Here is a 24,103-nt window from a genome sequence, read left to right as displayed (position 1 = left end):
CTGACTCCAAATTTAGTGTCCTTTCCACTCAGTAATGCTGCCTCTGTGTTCTTAGGCTTATTGACGTCTACCTGAAACCAATAGGTTATTTTGATAAAATCAGTTTCCGTATTCCAGAGAAGAAGGACACATCACCAAACCAGTACGTGGCAAAGCCATCATGGTAAGCCAAGGCCACTGATTCCACCAAGCCACATGTCTTAGGCAAGGGATTATCCAGTCTGTTTACTTCTAGTGACAGAAGACTTTCCCACCTTACAAAACCTCCTTTTTATTTTGTGAAGAGTTCTCAGTTGATTTGAAAGTCTTCCCTTCCGATGAACTAAGATTGTGTCTCTGTACCTTGTATCTGTTGGTTCTAGCTCTATCCTCTGATATGGGAGAACTCTTTCAGAGTTTCTCTTTCAGGATTCTCTTTGTCGGACTCAGCGTTCTCATTCCTTTGCTCATTCCTTATATACTAATAGAGCTGGTTGTCTTCACTCTAGTTTCGCAGTGCCTTTATTAAAATAGATGGGAAAGAAAAAAAAAACATTTAATTACCTTTTCTTTTTTTTTTTAGTCAAAATATACGGGATCTATTAGGCTTATTTAATGTAATACATAAAATATTTAAATGTTAGGTGTAGTCAATTTTCCTTTAAAAATCAAGTCTTTTAAAAACATGAAATAGTAGAGTTATCCATTTATCTGCATAGGACTTGAGTGGTCAGGAACTCCCCTCCTTTCAGGGATGAGGAGACTGAGACCCATTAATGGGAAGTAATTTCTAAATCTAAGGGCACACAAATCGTAGTTGGTACAGGCAGGATATGAAATCAGGGCCCTCTAAAACATTTAGTGTCCTTTCCAGCATGCTTAAACTAAAATAAACTTGGGAGAAATTATTTTGTAAAGCAAATAATCCTTTTGCAATGTAAACATTCACTTCTTAATTTATCTGTTATGTGATCCTGCATTTTTATATATGGAGTTCTCTTAAAATGGGACACGTGTTATAGTCTTAGTAAGTTTTTCCTAGTGGTTCTCAGACTTTTTTATTAGGGAATCAGGACAATTTTAATCTACATAGATACATGCCTTCGTGTGATAGTCACATAACAAAGTAGATGAATGAGCAAGTAACTTCTAGAAAAATATAGCACTATCATACTTAACTTTTGGAATATGATTGTGGTGTTTGGGTTTGGTGATTTTTTTTTCCAGATACTTGGAGCTTTGTTCTTGTAGTGCCATAATCATTTCCATTTTTGTTGGTGATCTTTTAAAAATGTATTTTATATGTATATTTCCAATATATTATACATGCATTCTAAGTATGCTGCATGAATACTTAAACTTTAACCTTCCATGATTACCTGGCTACAATGTTAGGAGCAATACTTGTGGAACTATCCTATAAGGCAGTAATGTCCCCAGTCCTACTGAAGCTTCAGTGGCCTCTGGCCCCCAACAATAAATTAGCATAGCCTGTTTTGGTTCTATGTATCTTAGTATCTTCACCCCCCCCCCCCATAAGCTGTAACCTAGCCTGGTTCTTTCTCTGAAGTAGTTGTCTGATTGAGAGTTGGGGGCGGGGCAGAAGGGGAGAGGGAAACTCATCTGTAAGCTCCTATTGAGATGGAAAAGTTTTCCTTTCTCCAAGGCCTTGCTTTGGGGTTCCCAACCACATTCTGAATGGCTGAAAGATGGAAAATCTGACTGCCTTATAGATAAGTGAGATACTTCTATATTTTACTGATATTATGCAACTCACAGGGCAGCTAGATGGCCCAGGGGACAGAGCACCAGGCCTGGAGTCAGGAAGATTCGAGTTCACGTGTGGCCTCATACACTTACTAGCTGTGTGACCCTGAGCAAGTCACTTAACCCTGCTTGCCTCAATTTCCTCATCTGTAAAATGGGGATCACAATAGCACCTACCTGGCAGGGATATTATGAGGATCCAATGAGCTAATAGCTGTAAAGCTCTTAGCATGGTGCTTGGCACATAATAAGTGCTATATAAATGTTAGCTATTATTATTAACTCCCAATTATCTGTGCACATGGGGCAGAGAGATTAGTAGCAGAAATTATGCAAAAAAAAAGAGTGTTTGGCTGTAGAATGTTCTCATGGTTACATTTAAAGATTCTTTTTTCAGTTATTCTATTATTAGTTATTCAGTTATTTAAGTTATTCATTTATTTTTTTTTCAGTTATTCAGAATTTGAAAGAAAGGATAACAAAACCACTTTGTAAAGGCACAAATCAGGAGCTGGAAAGGTGAATGGATTGTGTATTCTGTCCTTCTGCTCATACCTTCCTCCTCCTTAAAGAGATCGACAGAATTACACTGCACATTGATTATAAGTGCCATTCTGCTCTGTGGTTTCCTTTTCCTGGCTTGAAGAACCAAGTGGTTGTTTTTGGTTTCAAGGCTCTTGTGCTAAACAGGGTGGGGTGTGGCCTCGAGGCCATAGGTTCCCCACCCCTGTGAGTATCGTGGGAATTTTTTTTTTTAAGATACAATATCCATTTTGAATGAATTCCTTGCTGAGCTTATTATACTAATAGAAACTTAAATATAAGATTTACAATGGAAAATGAAAAGTTGACTATGTATAGATGGAACTGAACCTTTCAATATTTTAGTATAGGACTAGAACTTTTATGGGATATATGCTGCATGTTATTGACGTTGCCTGGATTCTGTTTAAAAAAAAAATCTTCACCTTCTCAAGTTATATGAAAGGCATTGCCACAGTAGCTAAAAGTATCTCTCCTGTCTCTGAACTTCTGATTTATCTATACCTCTCTTCTCTGTCCCCCCTTCCTTACTTATGTTGAGAGGCAGACTAGGAAGTCAATCTCAAAACAAATTTCTGGCAAGTCTTTCAGTCAATAAACATTTATTAATGTGCCAGGCACTGTGATAAAACCTCTCATTACTCTAGGCAACTATCCAAGACTATAAGTTGCAGAGAAAGTACCAGCTTATGTTGATGGAGGGAGTTTCCACACCTAGGAGTTTCTCGTACCCAGTAAAATCACAGGTCCCTTACTTACATTGTAATTATAATTATTTGTTCCCGTGTCTTGTCTTCCATGTTAGAAATTGTAAATTCTTTGATTTGTCATCCCCACAGCCCCGGCATGGTGCTTCACATATAATCTTGGTTGAATGAAGGAATAAGAATAGAAACACTTAAATGTCTGATTTTTAGCTTCTTGCTGTACTTGGTCATGAAAAGAGACTTAGTTATACACAGGGTTGAAAAAATATCGAATCAAAATCTTCCATTATTTCTTTGCATTAAAATCAGTGATGTTTGGCCTTTTTGGTGGCTAGTTACTCTCCTAGGTAACATCAGACTCTGTGTGGACTTAGTCTTGCCCCGAATGCAGTTACTTTGAGATGCTTCAGTTCAATTCAGCAGATTTCATTAAGTGCTTATTTTTGGTGGAAGGCAGATACTTTGAGTCTTAGATCCTACAAAATACAGACCCTCACTTTACAGATGAGGAAACAGAAGTCCAAGTTAAAAGCATTCTTCTGAGAAGAAATCCATAGGCTTTGCCATATTGCCAGAGTCATCCATGCCACAAAAAAAAATAAAATAAAATAAAATAAAGAACTCCTGTGGTAATTGGTTATGTTCTCGATTCTATGGTTCTTTCTTCCTGAACTCTCATAGTTTTCCATGTTCTATAGATTTGGGGGCCTTAAATTTTTAACTAACTACTAGCATGGGTCTTTTTGGTTTTAAGCACAGGAAGAAGTAGGTCTTCTTTACCCTCACTTGCTCTCCAGTCTGTCACTATATGTTTTGATAAGTTTCCTGGAAATTATGACTATGAGGAATTCAGAGAAACATAGGAAGATTTGTCTGAACAGGTACGGTGAAGTAAGAAGAACCAGGGCAACAATATGCACAAGGAGTATAATAGTATAAACAATTAGAAAAAAAAAAACCCACACACTCTGATCAAATGTAATGACTAATTTCAATCCTGCAAACATAAGATCAACTACATTTTCCCTGTCTCAGTAGAAAGGTGATGAAAAATGCAGAATGTCATGTTGTGCACTATTGGATGAAGTCCCTGAATTGCTTGGATTTATTTAACTGTTTTCTTTGTTACAAGGAGGCTTCAGTGGCATCAAGAAATGACTGCATTGTGGAAACAAAAAGAATCATTAAAACTTTTCGAAAAATATATATGCTTGTGTGAAATTATATGTAGGTATGTATATACTCAAAATTATATTTCTTTATCAGTATATGCATATACATACATATATGCCTCCCTTGTAACATCCCTATAGCCTGACAAATTTTCTAAATGAGAACAATTTCAACCACATTTGATCAGATTTCAGGAAATACCTTGTTGTGGAAATTTAATCAAACAATTTTGAGGAAAAGAAAAATCACCACCCACACACAATATAACACAAATACCCACAGAGGCAAAACATGAATCACTGCAACACACATTCCCTGGTTATTATTTTTTTTAAGAACTCATGTCTTACTCTAAATGTAGTCATTGAGAAGAGAGTACTTGAATCAGTGAATAGTACCATAAAGAGAGGAACTTTGGAGTCCTAAAAATGACTGTTTTTTACTTTATTTTAACTAAATGTAAGAGTAGGCACAATTTGTAAAATATTGAGTGCTCATCACAAAATAATCAAAATTTCATTTCTTTCCATTTCGGAAACTTTTAAATAAATTATTTTCCTTTACAAAATAATCACCCCAACAAATCAGCAGACCCTTTACAAAGGGCTTATTATTGCTGGCATACAAAGACAAATGAAAGAATCCCTGTCCTCAAGGAGTTTCCATATTACTGGGGAAGATGACTTATACATCTATAAGGACTTGCAATATAAGTACAAGGTCCTGTTCTCTAGTTGGGGAAAGGCACTGGGGCCAAGGGGTTGTAGGAAATGGCTCTTGAGCTGAGCTTTGAAGGAGACTAGGGATTGAAAGAGTTTGGGGGGAGGGGTGAGAAGGGAGAGCATTCCAGGCCTGTGGGAGAGTGTGTGCAAAGGGACAAAGATGAGGGTGGGGGTAGTATTTTGTGCAACAGCAAGAAAGCCAATGTGGCTGGACCAAAAGCTATGTGAAGGTGGTCAAAGAGAAGGTTGAAGCCGTGTTGTGAAGCCAGAGGAGTTTTTATTTGATCGTAGAGGTAATCCACTGAACAGGGGAATGGCATGGCTAGACCAAAGCTTCAGGAGAATCACTTTGGCAGCTGAGGGGAGGATGGATTAGAGAAAGAACATATCCCGAAACCTTCACTAGATAAAGAAGAGTAATCTCCTTCTTTTGGTATCCCTTGCCACCTATGCCAGTCCCAAGTTGGGCAAGATTTTGGCAGAGGCACTCAAGGGGAGGAACTTACTAGAGCTATTTTAAGTGTTCTTTCATTAGGACACCGTGAATCTTTGACTACCAAAATGAATCGTTTTGGTTATACTTGTAGGATATAAATAAGCATAGAAATCTTTGCCTTTTCAGAAAAAAAAAAAGTCTTCTAGTAGGAATATCACAAACCCCCATCCTCCCAAAAAATTGACAAAAACCCAAAGTACTGTTAGATTGACATGATTTTTTTTTCTTCTCTGTGTATATTGTGCTTTATAAAATGTATACAATACCTATAAAAGCAGCCATAGCTTATTGGAGAGAAAGCTTGCCTCAGACCCAGGAAAAGAAGAGTTGGTGTCCAGCTCTGAAATATAGTGTCTGTGTGACTGTGTGCAAACCGTTGAACTTACTCAATGCTTTGGGCAGCTCTTTAAGACTATAAGTCACATAGAAGGTGCCAACCAACAGTTGGTAGAAGGAATTTTCTACCCAGGAGTTTGCTATATCTATGAAATCACAGGTCCAGCCCCTGTCCTTGTCTAGTACTGAGAAACTATACCCACAACCTAGATGGGATTAACTGGAAATGTTCTGAAACATGGTTTCTAGCTCACTGTCCCCATTTGTGTGTGCCCTTATTTGTATAATTGGCAAAACTTGCTGATTATCCTTTTTAGAATATTGAAATTAAGTGATAGTCTATGTGGTGATTTTAGAGTGGAAAAGATTTTGTTAATATCATAATGCCCTAGACTGGAAGCGGAACAATTTATTTCACGTATATTTTTAATAGGGTCAGTTACTTAAGATGAAGACTTGGTTTTAAAGACTCCTGAGTTGTGCCTTAGGGAGGTTGCATTTCTTAGTCTAGCTATTTGCATAATTTACATTTTTCACTTTATGTAAAGATCTTCTTGAACTGAGGATACAATAGTATTTTCATATAATTTATAGAGGAGACAAACTTCTTAATATTAATGCTTGAAACCCCACTCATTGTTTTATAAAATAATCTTTAGCAAACATTTTTCTTCTAAAAGAACTTCCTAGCATTTAAAGGTTAACATGTGAGATAAAACCCAAAAAGTATCTTAAGATGGGCATTTTTATTACAGGACATGATGAGATAGTTCTGATTAAATTATGTGATGATTTGAATGGGAAAGAAGACAAAGTGCATCATTTCTTGCCCTCAACTTCAATGCCTTTAATCAAATAATGACCTTCTGGAAATAGTTAATTTTAAGCATTTGGAAAGATCAATACCACTTTGCCACCAAAAAATGGCCCAGATGATGAAATTTGATGTATTTAAAGTACCATTTCACCCTTTTAACCTAGTAAATAATTTAAAATGCTTTCAGTATTCCTTTGCTACCATTATGTTTCTCACTGTTACATGTTAGGACTTTTTTTTTTTCCTTTATGGCAAAAGCAACCGTTCATCATAATGAAGAATCCCGAAGTTTTGGTTTGAAGCATACATACTCCAAACACAATAATGCATTTTATCCCAATATAAAAGGGGGAGTCTATAAATAATGATGAATTTTCATTTTTATAAATGTGATCTATAATGTACACATTACTAAAAAAAAATAACCTTAATTATCCTAAATACTTACAATTTCTACAAAGGCTGATGACATTTATGTCACTATTTTGGAACAAAATCCCTTGGAGAGATGTTTAAATTTGTCTTAGTTAAGTAACACTGCTGATAATATACACGGTCCCCATTGAGACCCCCAGTGAGATAGGAGACCTTCTTCAAATCTGTCAGTTCTTTATGTGAATGTATTACATTAGAGGAAAGCTCATTGGTGATGTCCAGCACCGCTGGAATGAAGAGCAAAGTCTGAGAATGCAACTCTTTGTGAATTTGAAAGCAAAAGTTTGTCATATCATTAGTCCATTTGGATTTCTGTCCTATCCTTAAACCCGATGTGAAAGGGGAAGAGTTTGGGGCCTCTTACAATTAGAGCGGCTTTTTACGCGCGTATGGAACATTGATAGAAAATCACCCTTGAGTGTCTTCAGCTTTGTAAATAAAAAAAAAAAATTGCCCTCTATTAGCATGTTTGTGGGCAGATTCAAAACTGTCTTCATTAGCATAAGTAACACTTACAGATTCTTTTAAAAGTCGAAAATTATTTACTGAATGATAAATTGCTAGCTTTAGGGTTGGTTGTTGAAAATGTACTCATTCCAAATGTGTAGTGTAGTTTAGTCTACAATACTGAATTTTTTTAGTTAGAAATACTATTTAATGGATTATGTACTTAATCCTTGTTCATAGTAGATGCTAAAATGTAGTTCATGCTTTTCACTGAAATGTTTGTATCAAATACCTCCCTATTTAGATTGATTTCTTTTAATACCATATATTATTATACCATATGCCCCAGAGATTGGAACAAAATATGCCTGAAAATAATACATAAAAGGGGGGGAGTCATATCTTAGCATAGAGTCTATAAAATGTTTTTCCTTTTAGAATTCAAATTACTATTCTATTTTTTCTTTTAAATGTATTTATGCCTCCCTAGTTACAATGAAAATTATTGTCATTTTTTACTTCACAAGGTTTGAAATGCATGTGTGTGTGTATATATACAGGAGCCCTATATGTATACATATGTATGTGTATATATACAGACACGCTATATATATACATGTGTGTGTGTGTGTGTGTATATACATACACACATGTGTGTATATGTGTGTGTGTGTGTATGTGTGTGTGTGGTGCCTGTCTGTAGCAGGCAAAAGAACTTTTCCTACAAAAGACTAAAGTATTTTCCATGGAAAACTAGTTTTGCTCAGAACTATCTGCTATAGCCCAGTTCATGATATGGAAGGATCGCTCTGGCAAGGCTTGAGAGGTACAATAAATTCATTCCTGAAAGGAGGTTACTTTACTCAGTCAATTAAAATCAGTGTGCACCCCTTATCCATTATAATGTTGGAAAGTGAATCGACTTGAATTAACTGTTCTAAAAAGAGAGTGGAGTGGAAATCAGAGATTTTGTTTGGTAGGAAATTAGCAGCTGAGAGATGAAGGTGCCAGGATTTTTATTTAAATGTGGTACAACACGATCCTGTCAGTAAAGCACATCATTAGAATATTGAGACGAGAACCGCTAATTTCTGCTTTAAAATGAGCATACAGTCATGTGCCTCCTGGACTGTCATAAATTGTCATTGTTATTATCTTTGAGTTTGAGGTCCCCTCCTCTTTTTTTTTCTCGTGATAGTTTGGCTTTCATTCTGTATTCTCATTTTTTTAAACCTCTTATGTTTCTTTAATAAATCCCTAACCAAAAACAGTCAGAAGCTCCTTATTTATTTTTTATACATCTTGGGTTTAGCATCTTTTTCACCGTTTTCTTGCTTACTGTAGCAAGACATTTGCAGATGGTACTTGGTTACTATAAAGTGCATAACAGTATTTCCTTTGTGGCAGATGGATTTAAGACTTTTAGTTCTCAATAAATGTAGGTTTACAATACATAACTTTACAGGATTTGTGTTGTATATAACAGGTTTGAACATATTATCTCAGAATTCATCTGCATGGCATTTTCAGCTTAACTAGGGTTTGTGCCAGTTGTTGGGTTTGTGAGGTTTTTTTTTTTCCCTTTTTTTTTAAGTAATAAGGGAAGCATTGTGATTGATAGCAGCTAAAGGCGTGATTTTGAATAGAAACAAAGGGTTTGGAACAGAAGGTGTCAAATTAAACTTTGTCAGTTTGAAAAGTAGTAACATCCTGAAAGTTTTACTAATTTATTTACATGTGGCTACTGTTTATATTTTGCCCTCTTTATATTCAGTGTAATGTTGCTTGGCAAATTTACTATGTTTAAAGTTTAGGTTGTTCCTTGTACCATTTTAGTTTCCTGAGAATGGATTGGCCTAATTATTTTAAGACTGTTACTTCCCCGTTTTGGGTTTTTTTTTTTTTTATTTCTACAGATTGTGTAGAACAGTTGTGATCTATTTTAGCTCGTGGTTTCTCATCCCCACTTTCTGATCATGTAATGTTTTAACAACCATAGACCTCTCTGGAAACATAGTCATATTTGTATTTTGCAAGAAAAAACTATGGTATATTTCTACTTGTCTGTTCCCCCCCTCCCAAGCATGCCTATACCTTCCTTTAAAAGAAAAAGAAAAAGAAAAATATCAACACACTACTTGACAGAACACAATTGTGTTTGTCAAATATTGCACAATAACATTTCAACTTTACCACAGAATAGTCTTTAGATTGGTTTGTCCAGTAAGAGTACTCACATGTTACACAGTGCTGACCCGGCACCTGGTGATAAAGACTTGGTTTTACAAGAGATCCAAGTATCTTAACTTCAGTCCCTTCTACTAATATTCTGTCATCATTAATACAATCTCACTTAATATGCAATTAAAACAGAATATTCAAAGTTAGTTGTATGATTGTATTAAAATACCCCAAACCTGATTTTCACCATCACAAACTGGAAATGAGCCAATTACTTCCACATTGCCACAGAACTGGCATATCAAAATGTCTGTTACTGGCATATCAAAATGTCTGTTTTTCATTATGGTTTTAAGTGAATGCACTTTAAGAAAATCGCCCTTTTTTTTGTTGTTGTTGTTGTTAGAATATCCTTGCAAAACTAACAGTTCCCAGCTGCAGCTTTAAATATTTTCTAAGAAGCATCTGATTTCAGTCTCTTAAAATCATCCTATCGCCTTGAAAGGCTAACAGAGACATGCTTCAACTTATAATTCATCAAATTATTTTTAGATAAGGAATTAGAAGTATTATTTCAGGGCAGAGGTTAATAGCAAACTACTGGAAATGTTATGTTAGTCATGGGCAATTAATAAAAATAAGGATCCATCTCATAAGCATAGAAGCACAGAAGTGACAATATAAGCAAAATATTTGTTGAATGAGTCAAGGCTCTTTTTCTGAAATATTTGTTAAACCAGCATGAACGTGATTGTTTAGGAATTAGCTATCATTATTAGCCATTCTAAGAGAACTAATGATTTTCTTTTCCAAAGAACATCTGTGATCCACATGTTTTCACATATATCCAAGTGCTAACCGATCTCTATACAACTTTAAGGAAAGTTTCAAAAGGATTTTCAGGTTCTTTGATGTTTCTCCACGCTCAGAGCAATCTTTTAACATCTATGTGATCTCTTGTCCATTTTAAGTTACATATTTGAGAAATAACCCATTGTCCTACAAGGAAATTTCTGGAATGCTTATTGCTCCTCTTTTTGTGGGGTATAGACTGGCTGAAATTAGTAAGTGTGCCATTTTGTGCTATAATTTCAGTGGCTTCTGAATGCTATATGCTAGTATGATCATTTACATTAGACAGGATAGTATCAGCAACCTAGAGATATCACGGTTGAGAGGCATGGCCGAGAAAAGGGTCTGTGATTCCAGCCCCAATTAGGTGAAGAATGATAATACAACACCATCCAGAATGTACCAGCGCAGGCGAGTAAGAATCCAGATCCCACCTGGCATTACCTAAAAGCCAGTATTCACTTAAACAGGTCCCTTAGATAGAGATATAATTAAAAAATGTCCTGTTACCATCTTTGCCTTAATTCCAAAAGAACAGTTTACCAGTAGGGTTTAAGGAATAACTCCTCAAATTTACATCGCGCTTAAAGTTGTACAAGGCATTTTCTTTACAACAATTCTGGAATGTTTTATAGTGCAACGATTGTTAATCCCCTGATAAAGAAACACAGCCAAAGGCTCGAAGCAGTTAACGACTTACTAGGCAAATATTCTCCACAGCCATAATTGCATGTGGATGGTCTGTAAACATTTTGATGAAGATAATGATTGGTCTCCTAGTTTCCTATATTCATTGAAAAGTGTAGTTGAGGAAAGTTCTTTCGAAACTTTGCAATGAGATCGCCATAGCTAACTAAAAAATTATTCATTTGAGTTAGAAAACATGCCTGTTTTGTTTTGTTTTGTTTTGTTTTCCATCTGCCCTTTCTTCTTATGGTTGAATTTTCTTACACAACAAGCTCTGAATTAAATCTATGGGGTAGAGTCAGGATCATACTTAGATGATCAAGCTTGAGCTCTGGTCTAACTAAAAGGAAGAGAAGTAGAACAACAGTTCTCAAAAAGACCCTATTAAACTAGCAATGGATCTGTTGAGTGATGACAGCATTGGCCTGCTTTAGCCACTTTGTGTAGCTCAGCTATCCAAAAGACAGCTAATTCCTCTAATCATTTCCACTGAATTTTCACCATAGGCCTAGGAATTTTGTAGTTATTGCCTAGTAAATGAAACTACCAGTACTTCCGGGCTAAAAACATGAAGATGGAAACCTTTCTACCAAACCATATTCTTTCCCCTAAATAAATAAGCATATAATTTTATTGGAAATAGAATCATTTATATGTCTGCTAGTGTCCATTTGGAAGGGATTCCCTCTCTACTGGTACATTTTGAAAAGAAGAGAAAAGGGAGGTGAAGAAACAAAGTCCATCACCACCCTTAACTTTCCAGGCCTGATCCTGGCTAACCTAAAATCATCAAAGAAAAAACCAGCTTTCTGCCCTTTCCTGCTCTTGACTGACTAATATCCTTGCCTTTACTGCCCTTATCTACAAAATGAATCAGTGTCTCCTTCTAGCTGTAACATGAGTCTGTCTGTATTGCAGAATTCCCATAGTACCTCTTTCCCATAGAGCCCTTTTACCTAGTTTGGCAAAGTAACTAGAGAGTAACCCTGGGGGGCAGGGGTGGGGTGGCAGGAAGGTTTGAGTGTTTCTAGATAGGTGTGCTATCCCTTAACCTTTTGGTTTTTCAAAGCAATTGTAACTCAGGCCTTTATGGCTGGATCTAACTAAAACTCACCAGAGATTCTGCTGAGGGCGCATTCTGTCTTTCATCCTTTTTTTCTTCCTTCTAGTCTTTAGGAAAACAATGAACCCTTTGGCCTTCCAACCACCTTTGTACATTGATATTAAGGAATAAAATCCACCCTTTAGGTATCTTATTGAGGGATCCTTTTCTTTTAAAAGAATCTTAAAGAAAGTCTCCATTGCTATGATTTATGTTGGACAGCTCTTTGGTAAAAACCCAAGTTCTAAAGTTCTTCTTGTTCAGAATAGGAAAAATAATTAAATAATAGCAGGGAGCCCCTTTTTTAGGAGAAAAACAATTCCCTAAAGGGAAAATCATTACCTGTATTAAATCTCCTCAACTGGAAACAAATCGGCATTTACAACAGGAAAGAGAAATATGCAAGTTTGATAGACTTCTATCCATATATTCTGGAACTTTGGATAAATGCTTTCATGCTTTGGAGCCTTGAAAATGTATTTTTAATCCTTGAAATAGAAAACTGGGGCTGCCAGTACAAACATTTGTGACAAACCACTGTCGCATAGGTAGATTTTGGATACAAATTAAAAGTTTCTCAATGGTCTCACAATTACTAGTAGATCATAGATCAGAAGAGTGTTTTAAAATGATGAAAATGGTTAATTTTGTTATTGATTTTTCTTCAATACAAAAGGGAGATTGTTTTGTCAACCATCCATTACTGTAAGCTGACCATGTGGTGCATTTACCTTTCAGGGGTGGTTGTGTGAACTGTTACGCTGGAAAGAAGACCCATCTCCAGAAAACAGGACCCTGTGGGAGAATCTTTCCATGATCAGAAGGTTCCTCAGTCTTCCTCAGCCCGAACGAGATGCCATTTATGAACAAGAAAGCAACGCTGTTCATCACCATGGTGACAGACCTTCCCACATTATCCATGTTCCAGCAGAACAGATTCAGGTTAGTTTACCTTGGCCAATCCAATATAGCACTACGTAAATAAAGCTTGAAACTTAGCAAAGGAAATGAGTGTTTCTTTTCTTGCTGCCAGACTAAACAGGCTTCTGAGCAAGATACAACAATACACTGTCATCTTCTTTGGAAGATAAAAAGAGAATCATTGTGTCCTTTCCTTATTGTGTGCATTTCCTCCGAGTGTGACAGCTCTCCCTTGACACTTGTAGCTTGGAAAGAGTCTTTCTTAATGGGAAGTTATTTATTTATTTGTTTTTGGTATATGTGGATTTTTTAAAATTGTTGGCGGGTTGGTTGGCTCTTGTACCTTTGTTTTTAAATCAGAATTTAAAATCCAAGCCCAGCTCTGATTGACAGTGTTAGAGCTTCCAAGTAAAGGAATGAATGCTGGTGTGGAGAAAGTTTCTTACTTAGCCTCTCTGTATCTTGGATTCAGTGCAAGAATAAAATAGTAATCCAACCACATCTTCTCTCCCATTCACTCTGTTAATATCCTCTCACTTGTCCCTCCCTTAGAAATCCCAAATCAGGGGTGAGTCAATGTATGTTTGTTTTTCCTTCAGAGCCCCTCTCCCACCACCCTTGTGAAAGGAGAGCCTAGAGGTACTTTCTCACCAAGCCTGCTGACCCCTGGACCATGGCTGGGTGCTGCTCCACAGGTGAGCTGGCACAAGTTAAACATGTCAGGGAGAGAAAGGGGGGTTTCAAGGACCCACTCCCTCCATCAAAGAGAAATAATTTATCATTTACTTGGGGGGGAACCCCCACTACACAATGGCAGCAACGCTAAAAGAAGGTTTTGCCACAGAATTCAACCTGTGCTTAGGACGAATAAGACTTTCTTCCTTTCCCCACTCCTACACAAAAGGTCCAGGTTCTGGGTTCCCAGTGTCAAACTCTGTATTCCTATAGTTCATCAGGTCCGGTACCCTTTTGCTTCTGCTGCTGTCAAGGGTGAACTTAATGCTACATCATTCATTGCTGTTTGAGAAATCTACAGGGATCTTTTCAGTTTCCTCTTTGAAAGACAAAATAGTTGGCTGGCAGAACTCAGCTATCTTTGTGAATTACTTATATTATCTCCATAGGAGAAAATACATATATATTTACAAAGCTAAAAAGAATGGAGCTTTCCAGCCACTAGGAAAAAAGCCATGAGTGTGTATTAAAGATAAAACACACTGAAAAAGGCAATCCCTTAGGATATCAAGCACTAAAATAATTGTGAAAGCCTGAAAAATTTACTGTTTGATTTAGCAAAAATAAAAAAGAGAAAGATATATGTTAAGTAATAAAACAGTACTTGTTTGAAAATGTAAATTGTTTTTAATAAAATTGCTTCTTAGGGGGATAAAAGGAAATGCTTATGCACAGTATAAACATTCTAATATTTTGCTGCTTACTCAGGTTGATTTGCCTTGCTGGATAAAAAAAAAAGTATCTACAGCATACAATATGTGAATGTGTCACATTTATTATAAGTAATTATTTATAGCAAATTACAGCACATATAGATACTAATTATTAACAAGCATGCCTACACTAAATTTGAAACTTCATAATAGGAGTTTGGCCTAGGAGAAAAAGTCTTTCCACACCAGAATCAACTAGAGTGAAATTTTACAGCTCAGTCATGATGAAGATGTCCATTGATACATCCTCTTGCCCTTTGTCATGGAGCTTTGCTACTTTTTTTGTTATCACTTAAGGAAAAAGTCATAAATCAGAGACTTTCATTGGTTCTTTTGGACTAAAAAGGGATAGTAACTCGAAACAGATCTTGATGAATTGACTTAGATTTTAAACATGATCTTCGAACAAAGTGACATTTTCCAGCCCCTGGTTGAGAATAACAAACACACACACACACCATAGTTCTTTCCTTTGGGTCCTATAGCTCACCTTTTGAAAACATCTTTGGTTCCAGTTGTTTCTAAATCCTCATTTTAAATATCTTCATTAATTACGTCATAATATACTTGGTTAACTTCCTCTTTGTTTTGTATCTTCCAAATTAAGTTTATTGCTTACTTTTTCCAGAATGCTAACTGGTGACCTTTCAGAGCAGAGGCCCAAAATCAAGGATTTAAAGGTTCCACTGATCCCTGATAATCCACCATATTAGTACTCTTCCTTTCTAGGTCATATTATTTTGAGGTTTGTTTTTTTTTTTTTAATGTTTTGAGCCATTTAGCTGTCTTATGCTTTTTATTCCAACTCTTTGTTCCTTTAAGGAGCCATTTGTGGGAATGGTGACTACTTTTTTTTTTATTCTAGTAAGCTTTATAGATTAATATAAAAATAGAACTTAATTTTTTTCTTGTCTTTATAGCAGCAGCAGCAGCAGCAGCAGCAGCAGCAGCAGCAGCAGCCCCAAGCCCAGCAACAACAGCCTGGGCCCCGACTTCCCCCCAGGCAGCCTACCGTCGCTTCACCAGCCGAATCAGAGGATGAAAATCGGCAGAAGACACGACCGAGAACAAAAATTTCTGTTGAAGCTCTGGGAATTCTGCAGAGCTTTATACAAGATGTAGGCCTGTATCCAGATGAAGAAGCAATCCAGACTCTCTCTGCCCAGCTTGACCTTCCCAAGTATACTATTATTAAGTTCTTTCAGAACCAGCGATATTATCTCAAGCATCATGGGAAACTGAAGGACAATTCGGGTTTAGAGGTGGATGTTGCAGAGTATAAAGAAGAAGAGTTGCTGAAAGATTTGGAAGAAAGTGTCCAAGATAAAAATGCAAACTCCCTTTTTTCAGTGAAACTAGAAGAAGAATTATCAGTGGAAGGGAACACGGACATTAATGCTGATCTGAAAGACTAAGATAAAAGTATTATTTTCATTCAACAGTGCCACTGGTATTAACTAATTAAATGAAAATTCCATCTTGCATTCTCTCAGAAACCTTTGTTGTTCATTGTTTGGCCAATGAGTCTTCAGAAACTTGCACACACGCACGTGCTCGTGCACGCGCGCGCGCGCGCGCACACACACACACACACACAAACATGAAATGAAAAAAAAATGGATAATGCAGACCGCTAAATGTTTTACTCTGTTTTACAAATTGCTCTACAGCTACAGATGAAGCATTGAGGATTGTTTGATATTAATTTGTGTTCACTGGCTACACCCTGTTGTATCCAATAAGCATGATACCAGTGATTTTTGATCCTGAAGCTTTCAAAGAAGCATTACAACTTCGGTGATTATTGTTTCATTTTTATTATTATTATTATTATTAATTATTGTTATTATTATTACTGTAACACTCCACACTTGGTCTTTGGAAACTCACACTTATTTTAAAGAAAAAGAGAGTTTGTTGCTCCTGCTCTATTGTATGTTACAAAAGAACTATATACTGTGGAATGCAGTTTTAAAATAACACACGCCAACAAATGCCTTGTATTATATGGCACTGCCGTAATTCAGATTTGTTTTCTTTTTTGGAAATAAAAGGTCACTGTAATATTTTTTTTTTCCTTTTCATTGTTACATGATTTTTAAAAATGGAAAGAAAATGTGAAACACAATTTAGTCCTCATTATTTATTTGTAGATCCTGCAGCATCATGTTGTAATTAATTTTTTTTGGAAGTTTCCGTTAAATGTAATATTGCTTCCTTGTTCTCATACTGATTCTTTTCTATTTATAAATGTATTTTGATGGGCAGTAAAACAAAGTGTCTTAAAAGTTTTAAATAGAGAAAATGTGCTTTACACAGTTGCCTATAAAAAGTGCTCGATGTTATCCAAGCAATTCATTCTATAAGCTTCACTCTTATTGTTGTATGCAATTTTTACTATCATGCAAATAAGCTTAGGTAAATAAAACTAATAGATCACCTTAGAAACTTATGCAATTAATGTGAAAATAATTGATGTTTGCAATGTGTCTTCCTTTGGTTTACAATCAATTTCAAAGCGACATCTGTATAAATTTTCTGTACAAAGGTGTATTTCTTTTTTATGAGTTTATTGCTATGAAAACACCAGTTATTTTGTTACAGCTAGCTGTTTTTATAAGTGTATCACAATTTTCTTTATGCAGAACTGTTCTGACTAGGAGTGGTTATTGACTGTAACTACACAATTAAAATTGTTTGTATGGTATGCTATGGGAGGGTTTGTCTGCTTATGTGTACTCACTGTAAAGGAACTTGAAGGAATGCTCATGCTCTCTCTCGCTCTCTCTCTCTCTGTCTCTCTCTCTCCCTCTCTCTCTCTCTCTCTCTCTCTCTCTCTCTCTCTCTCTCTCAGTGGCTAATGGTACTTTCCCAGCAGTACCTTGTTATTTTGAGAAAGACCATCTGAAAAGTTCTCTCTCAAGACTTGTATTAGCCTTTGTAAAATTTACATGTTGATGGCATGTGTGTACGTGTGTGTAACACACACACACGTACATTGAAGTTCCACGATGAAAATCATAACCTGCCTTGTCTTGGTTAACATTTTGCCTGCTAAACCGAGATAGCAGGATATTCTGGAGTCCAAAAGCTATCAGGCACAAACATATTTACAATCCCTGGCAGCGATGCTGTTATAATGGGTACAGCTGCTTTTATTTTGTGCTATGTGAATTATGCTCACACTGTTCCTTATACTAATGTATAAACACTTTAAAAGGCTATTAATAGTCACGTAAAATAAATAGAAAAAAATGGCTCTTTAAGAAAATTCCTTAGTAAGCAAGATTTTGAAGAATAGTTATTAGCTGTTAGTAATTCCAGTAACTTGACTTTTGAGTTCATCAGACTGCCTATATTCCTCTAGATCTAGAAACTACCTTAGGAATATGAGAACACAGAACCCGAAGCCTAAAGGCTATGTATGTTACGTAGTGACTTCATTTTCTCCTAACATTGGTTTTATATTGAGTTACCGAATTCTAGAGAGACTAAATCTTAGCAAACTACACAGTAGCAAAATTAAATGTGCTAATTGTCAGAGAATGAAGTGAGGATATAGTTATAAAATCTTTCATTCATATTTAAATTTTAAAAATTCTTCTAACTTCTGTTCTTAATATTTCCCCATAGGTTTTCTGAACACATCTAGCCGGGGCTATGAGGTTCCTTGGGAAGGGATCCATGACTGCCCATTTCCTTTCAGTTCTACCATTTGCCCTACCCCAGATGAGATCTTGTAGGCAACTGGGCTCCTTCAACGTTGAACTTTTACTTAAGAAACTGAATTGGGAGCATTGAAAATTCCCAATTCAGCTTTAAAATACTTTTTAATATTGAAGTACAGCTAAGCTACTCTAGAGGCAGCTGGTTTCCCATAAACTTCGAACTCTACCCCAAAAGTTTCCAGTTCCTTTAATTTATTAAGAGTTCAACTTTTCATGCATCTCCGCTAACTATGAAACAAGAAGGGAATCGTTTGTTGGAGGAGTTGAAATTAGTGAGAATAAAAACATTAGCTATATAACTATCTTCTTCATGTACTTACTTAGAAAGCATAGAATATATAAGTATAGGGTTTTTTTTTCCCTAAACTTCCTTTTTCTCACTTCCTCTGGTTAGGGGCTGGTGGTAGAGAAGGAAATTGAAATATTTTGGTAGTTGTATTGTTTTTCTTTTTCTTTTTTTTTAAATTGAAGACAAGGTACCAAGAGACACACCAAAACACTTAATTTTTGTCCTGAAGCCCAGGCTTCCAGGTAAGGTTTTTCTTTCTCATTCCAAAAGGCTTCCCATTTTCTTTTGGATTGAAAACAGAGTGGATTGGTTCACTTGTATTGTAAATACTCACCAACAATAACAGATGACATTCATAAGAAATACCATTTGATCCCTTTAAATGAAAGTGGTTATATTAAATAATTTGCCAAGAAGAAATGATGCTAGTATACTGAGTGGCCATGGTGAGGCAATGAGCTTAAGATGCTGCTTTAGAGAAAGTTCAAACTTGGATGGTGCATTGATCCATTCAGTCCTCCCTCAGTATCCTGTAGGCATCATGATTGGCCTGGTCAAGGCAGCGTGCTATAGCAGAGCATTTATCCGGAGTTCCAAGGACCTGGGTCTGAAGCCCAGCCTTACTACTACTAATGACTGGGTAAGTCTTTCACATCTGTAGATCTCAATTTCCTCATCTGTAAAATGAGAGCCTTAGACCAGCTGGTCTCTAGCACTAAATCCTATGATTTTTTTATGTGCCAAAAGGTTTATGTGCTAAAACTCCATTTAACAAGGTTCATTATGTGAAAATTATCTCAGAGACCTTTTAAAGGTACACATGCCATAGCATGCCATAGTCAAGTATGTTAGCAGAGTCGGGGAGTTCATAGACGATATTCAACCCCATGAATCTGAATCTGTCATGGACTCCTTCACTCAGCATTCTCTCACTAATATGTAGGATGCTCAGTGGCCATATATACCTGTATACTGTGCAAAAACAATATTGTAGACAGTGTCTCCTTGGCCCATAGTATGCAGAGTTGACACATACCTTCCTAGAAGACAAGGTAACTCTTTTGAGTGTCCTAATTACATGATACTTAGTTTCAAAGTTATGTGCATAATATGTGCATTGATTAACATCCTAGGATTTTGATGCCCTATCTTAACAAAAAAGTATTTTTCAAATAGACATGACAATGCCCAGCCAAGTACATGTGTTGAAACTAAAATATTTTCAAGTATCTTAAGGTTGAATCATATACACTTGTAGGTATCCAATCACCATCCAGTTCTACCCCACTTTCTGTTGCTAACATCCATTTAATGCCAAGGTCGTTATGTATTGTACAATCCTATTCTTACTAAGTGGAGTGGACTAAACTGCCTCCTGATATTATGAGAAAGCAATTTATAAATGTGCATCATTAGATGATGGAAATGGAGTCCTATGTATATGCTGATAGGCCCTCAAAAAAAATGTGTTGAATGAATATACCATGGAAGAATTAAACCAAATTCTTACATGTTAGGATGCTATCATCACCTTTCTCCTATAGATCAGGAAACTAAAAGGCATTAAAACTTCAGTGGTCTGCTCTGATCTATCTCCTCGATCCTTCTTACCTTGGTTAAGCAATTCAAGAATCTGAGTTGTAAGGGATGTTCTGGTTCACTCCATGATGCCTCAGCCACTGCTTAAACCCAGCATCTTCCGAGGCAAGCCATTCCACTTGTAGATAGCTCTGTTGGTTAGGAAGATTTTCCTTATGTCAAGCCTAAGGAATAAGACAAATCAAATGATAATTTTGCCAACTTAAGGATGCACATGATTTTCTTAGTATCTCTTCTGAAGCAATTAAGTCTATATCATTTTAGTGCAAAAGCTAAGTACTTGCATGATTTTCCACAGTAGCTAAAGGAGAAGGCATTAACATACATTTTACTAATGAAAATATATACAATATGCTCATTAATGGAGTGTGGTCAAAGGTATATATATATATATATATATCAACATACTGTACCTGTATTATAATTAATTCCACATGTTGAATAAAAACAGTGCAGAATTACCTTTTTAAGATATACATTTTCAATTCTTTCTTGCTCCAGATTCTATGCATATGTTCCATATATGATAATTCAATGTTTAATTTTGACGTGAGAAACTCTCCAAGTTCAGTCACGGTTTCCTGACTTGCTATTATTAGTGTAATATCCCTTCTCACTAACAGTGGCTGAGAAGCAACCTGGCACAAAGGAAAGAGTATTGGAACAACAGGACCTAAATTCCGTTCTATTACAGTCTACCTATGTCACTTTTGACAATTCATTGAGCCTCTCAGTCTTGTCATCCATAAAATGAGGGGTTTGAATGAGATAGCCTTGGGTCTCTGCAGCTCTAGTTCTAAGATAATGTGTTTCTATGATTTCTAAGGACCCTTTCAGCTCTCAGGTGATGGTCATCGTTACTAGCATTGCTCACCATTAATGTTATGGCCCATAGAATCTACAGAATGGGACCCAGAACATCGAATGTGTTATCCCTTTGTCAAGAGCCTGTGAAACTGGACAATACTCTCAGAACTGGACTGGCATTTCATACTTGTATTCCTTTCCCCCTCCTGCTGACATAGAAATGGATACAGACATGTTTTCACAGGCCAGATGTTAAGGGCATCATGTGATCACAAAGATTCACTCTCTGTGGCATCCAAACCAGAAATATGCTTTTCCACTTAAATGGTCAAATCTCTGGATTTTACACATTACAAAAGCATTATTTCCAGCTTTTCAGTCTTATTAACTGGTAGCACAGGGCTCAGATATATTTGTCAAATAAAAGTATAAAGATAGCTCATGTTTATATGTACTTCCAATGTGACAACTCATTGAGTTATGACCAGATATTATGATATATGACCTAATAAAAGTGGTCTGTCAAGGAATAAAACCCAAAGAACAACAGTTTTCTGTCAGCCATTTTCATCTTTTATCCAACCTTCATTTCCGTCTTTGCGCCAAAAAAAATTCTCCAAAAACCAGTGTTTTCAAGCAAAAGTCTCAGTTTTCCAATATTGTCTTTTCTTTAACAATTTCTGGGCAAAATGATTTGCCCAGAAAGAAAGAGGATTTGTTTGGAGACTGATGTAGTTAGTGAAAAGTTATGTCGATAACAATGTAAGTTAGTCAGCCAATGAGCATTTTTTAAACACTTACTATGTCCCAGCCACTATGCTAAGCATTATACATACAAAGAAAAGCATCATCACTGTCCCTGCCCTCAAGGAGCTCACAGTCTAAGGAAAGGCATGTATTACAAACATACAGAAGGCACAAATGCAGAAAGAAACAAACCAGATTGAATAGACATTTGATGTATGTGAAAATTCCTCTACAGATGAAACTCTTCCCTTCCCCCTTAAATATGATAAAATATTTCCACCCTTCAAAGGTCTGTGATCTTGTCAATGTGGGTACTTGACTCAATCAGTCAACTAGCATTTATCAAGATGCTACTATGTGCTAAGCACTGCGCTAAATTTGGGGGAAACCAAGACAGATAAAATAGACCATACCCTCAAGGAAAAGCTTAGGCTCTGTCCAGGAAGATATTTCATAACTGTGGCCCATATAAGCTCTAAGGATCTTTATCCCAATTCCCATTCTCTCAGACAAGTCTTGGGTTATGGAGCAAGGCTATATCTCTCCCTCTAAATCCTAGGGGTATTCCCTGAGGATTTGGGGATGATCCTCTAATATTATTGGCTTGGAGTCCCATGAATGTGCTTCTTCCAAGATTATTAGTCAAAAATCATTTTAGTGAACCAGACTTAAAGAGCTTTTAGAAAGGGGTATTGTACTAATGTGATATATAAGAAGATCCTTTGGGATCAAACATCCTCCTAAAAGCCTGTGATGCCCTTTCCCACAGGAAGTAGGAGTCCAAGGGAAAGTGAGCTGAAAAGCACAAGTGACAAAGTAATGACTCACAGCTCCTAGGTGCTAAATGTCCTTTTCTCCCATTCCCAGGGCACTCAAGATATGACCCTTAAGGTTGGTGTGATCTGCTTAACTTGCTTAGTCTTGTTAAGTGGTAAATATACATCCTGTCTGTCCTTGGCCTCTTGCAGACCTCACTGTCAGCTGATGCGGAGATATAGCTAGGACACTGATGGTAAGAGAACTCCAGCTTCCACTCAATTCCTTGAAGCTTTCAGGATCAACCTCCTTTAGGCGCAGTGGGGAAGACCTATGCCAAGACATTCAGAACTTGGTCAAGGCCAAGACTGAAACCAACGCCATTCCTAATCCCCTCCATGCAGTCTCCCTCGGGATTTCACTACAATAATCCCTCTGTCTCCTGGGTATCCACTCACTGGAGCTCCCTGATTCTGGCTAACTTGATTCTTTTGTTGGCCAATATGCCTAATAAATAACAACACAAAATCCTTAACTATCAAAAGAGATCACTAATAATAAGAGAAATGCACATGAAAATAACCCTGAGGTTTCACCTCATACCCAGCAAAATGGCGAAGATGATGACCGTGGGATTGGTCATTGTGAGGGACTGTGGAAAGACAGATACATTTAATGAATTGTTAGTGGGGTTGAGAATCAGTACAATCACTCTGGGAAGCAACTTGGAATTAATAATAATAGCCAACACTCTAAGGATAGCAAAGCACTTTACAAATATTATCTCATTTTATCCTCATGACAAGTATTATTATTCCCATTTTTCAGATGAGAAAACTGGGAGGAAGATAGCAGATTAAGTGACTTGCCCAAAGTCACAAAGATAGCAGATGTCTGAGGGTGGACTTCCTCACTCCAAGTCCAATGCTCCATATACTCTGCAATTTAGCTGCCTCTGTAAATTTTGACCTCGATATTCCTCTACTAGGCATATATCCCAAAGAAATCATTGACAAAAAAAGAAAGGCTCTATATCCACCAGATATTTATAGCAGCACTTTTTGTATTGGCAAAGAACTGGAAACAAAGTAGGTGTCCATCAATTGGGGAATGACTAAGCAAGTTGTGGCACACAAGCATAGTATATACTACCATGCGGTAAGAAACAATGAACATAATAAATACAAGAGCCATGAGAAGACACAAAGTAAAGAAAGCAGAGACAGGAAAACAACATATAAAATGATTACAACAATATAAATGAGCAAAAATCAACCACAAAACAAAAATAAATGTTATGAAATTATAAAGAATACGCTTTGCCCCAAAGGCGAGACATGATACCTCACCCACTCCTTAGCAGGTGGGAAGAGGGCCACAGGTAGAGAATTTCAGGGGGTTTTGTGTTTTGATCCATTTTTCCTCTTCTTCTTTTTCCTTTTTAAAATGATTCTTTGTTATAAGAGATGGTTCCCTCAGAAGAGAAGGTAGAGGGATACAGGGGAAACTTAGATAACACAAAAACCAAAAGATATCAATAAAAATATTAGCAAAAAGATTATGG

At 36.5% G+C, this 24,103-nt stretch overlaps 1 protein-coding gene across 5 annotated transcripts in view; it reads left to right on the top strand.

Moving 5' to 3' along the window:
* Nucleotides 1-18,614, top strand: part of SATB1 (SATB homeobox 1) — a 119,357-nt gene extending 100,743 nt beyond the window's left edge. For 4 of the 5 annotated variants that reach the window (XM_027872341.1, XM_027872342.1, XM_027872343.1 and 1 more), the window contains exons 10-12: nucleotides 12,983-13,186; nucleotides 13,765-13,860; nucleotides 15,534-18,614. In XM_027872341.1, the coding sequence (XP_027728142.1) occupies nucleotides 12,983-13,186; nucleotides 13,765-13,860; nucleotides 15,534-16,028 (795 nt within the window). In that variant the 3' untranslated portion in view covers nucleotides 16,029-18,614. The remainder of the gene's footprint in view (nucleotides 1-12,982; nucleotides 13,187-13,764; nucleotides 13,861-15,533) is intronic. The other variant, XM_027872344.1, reaches the window with a different exon arrangement.
* Nucleotides 18,615-24,103: the final 5,489 nt, after the last annotated feature.

Source organism: Vombatus ursinus, unplaced genomic scaffold (genome assembly GCF_900497805.2).
Source record: "Vombatus ursinus unplaced genomic scaffold, bare-nosed wombat genome assembly UNPS02014799.1, whole genome shotgun sequence".
Classification (NCBI taxonomy): domain Eukaryota; kingdom Metazoa; phylum Chordata; class Mammalia; order Diprotodontia; family Vombatidae; genus Vombatus; species Vombatus ursinus.
The sequence above is the reverse complement of the archived record's forward strand: the minus strand, read 5'-3'. Positions and strand labels throughout refer to the sequence as shown.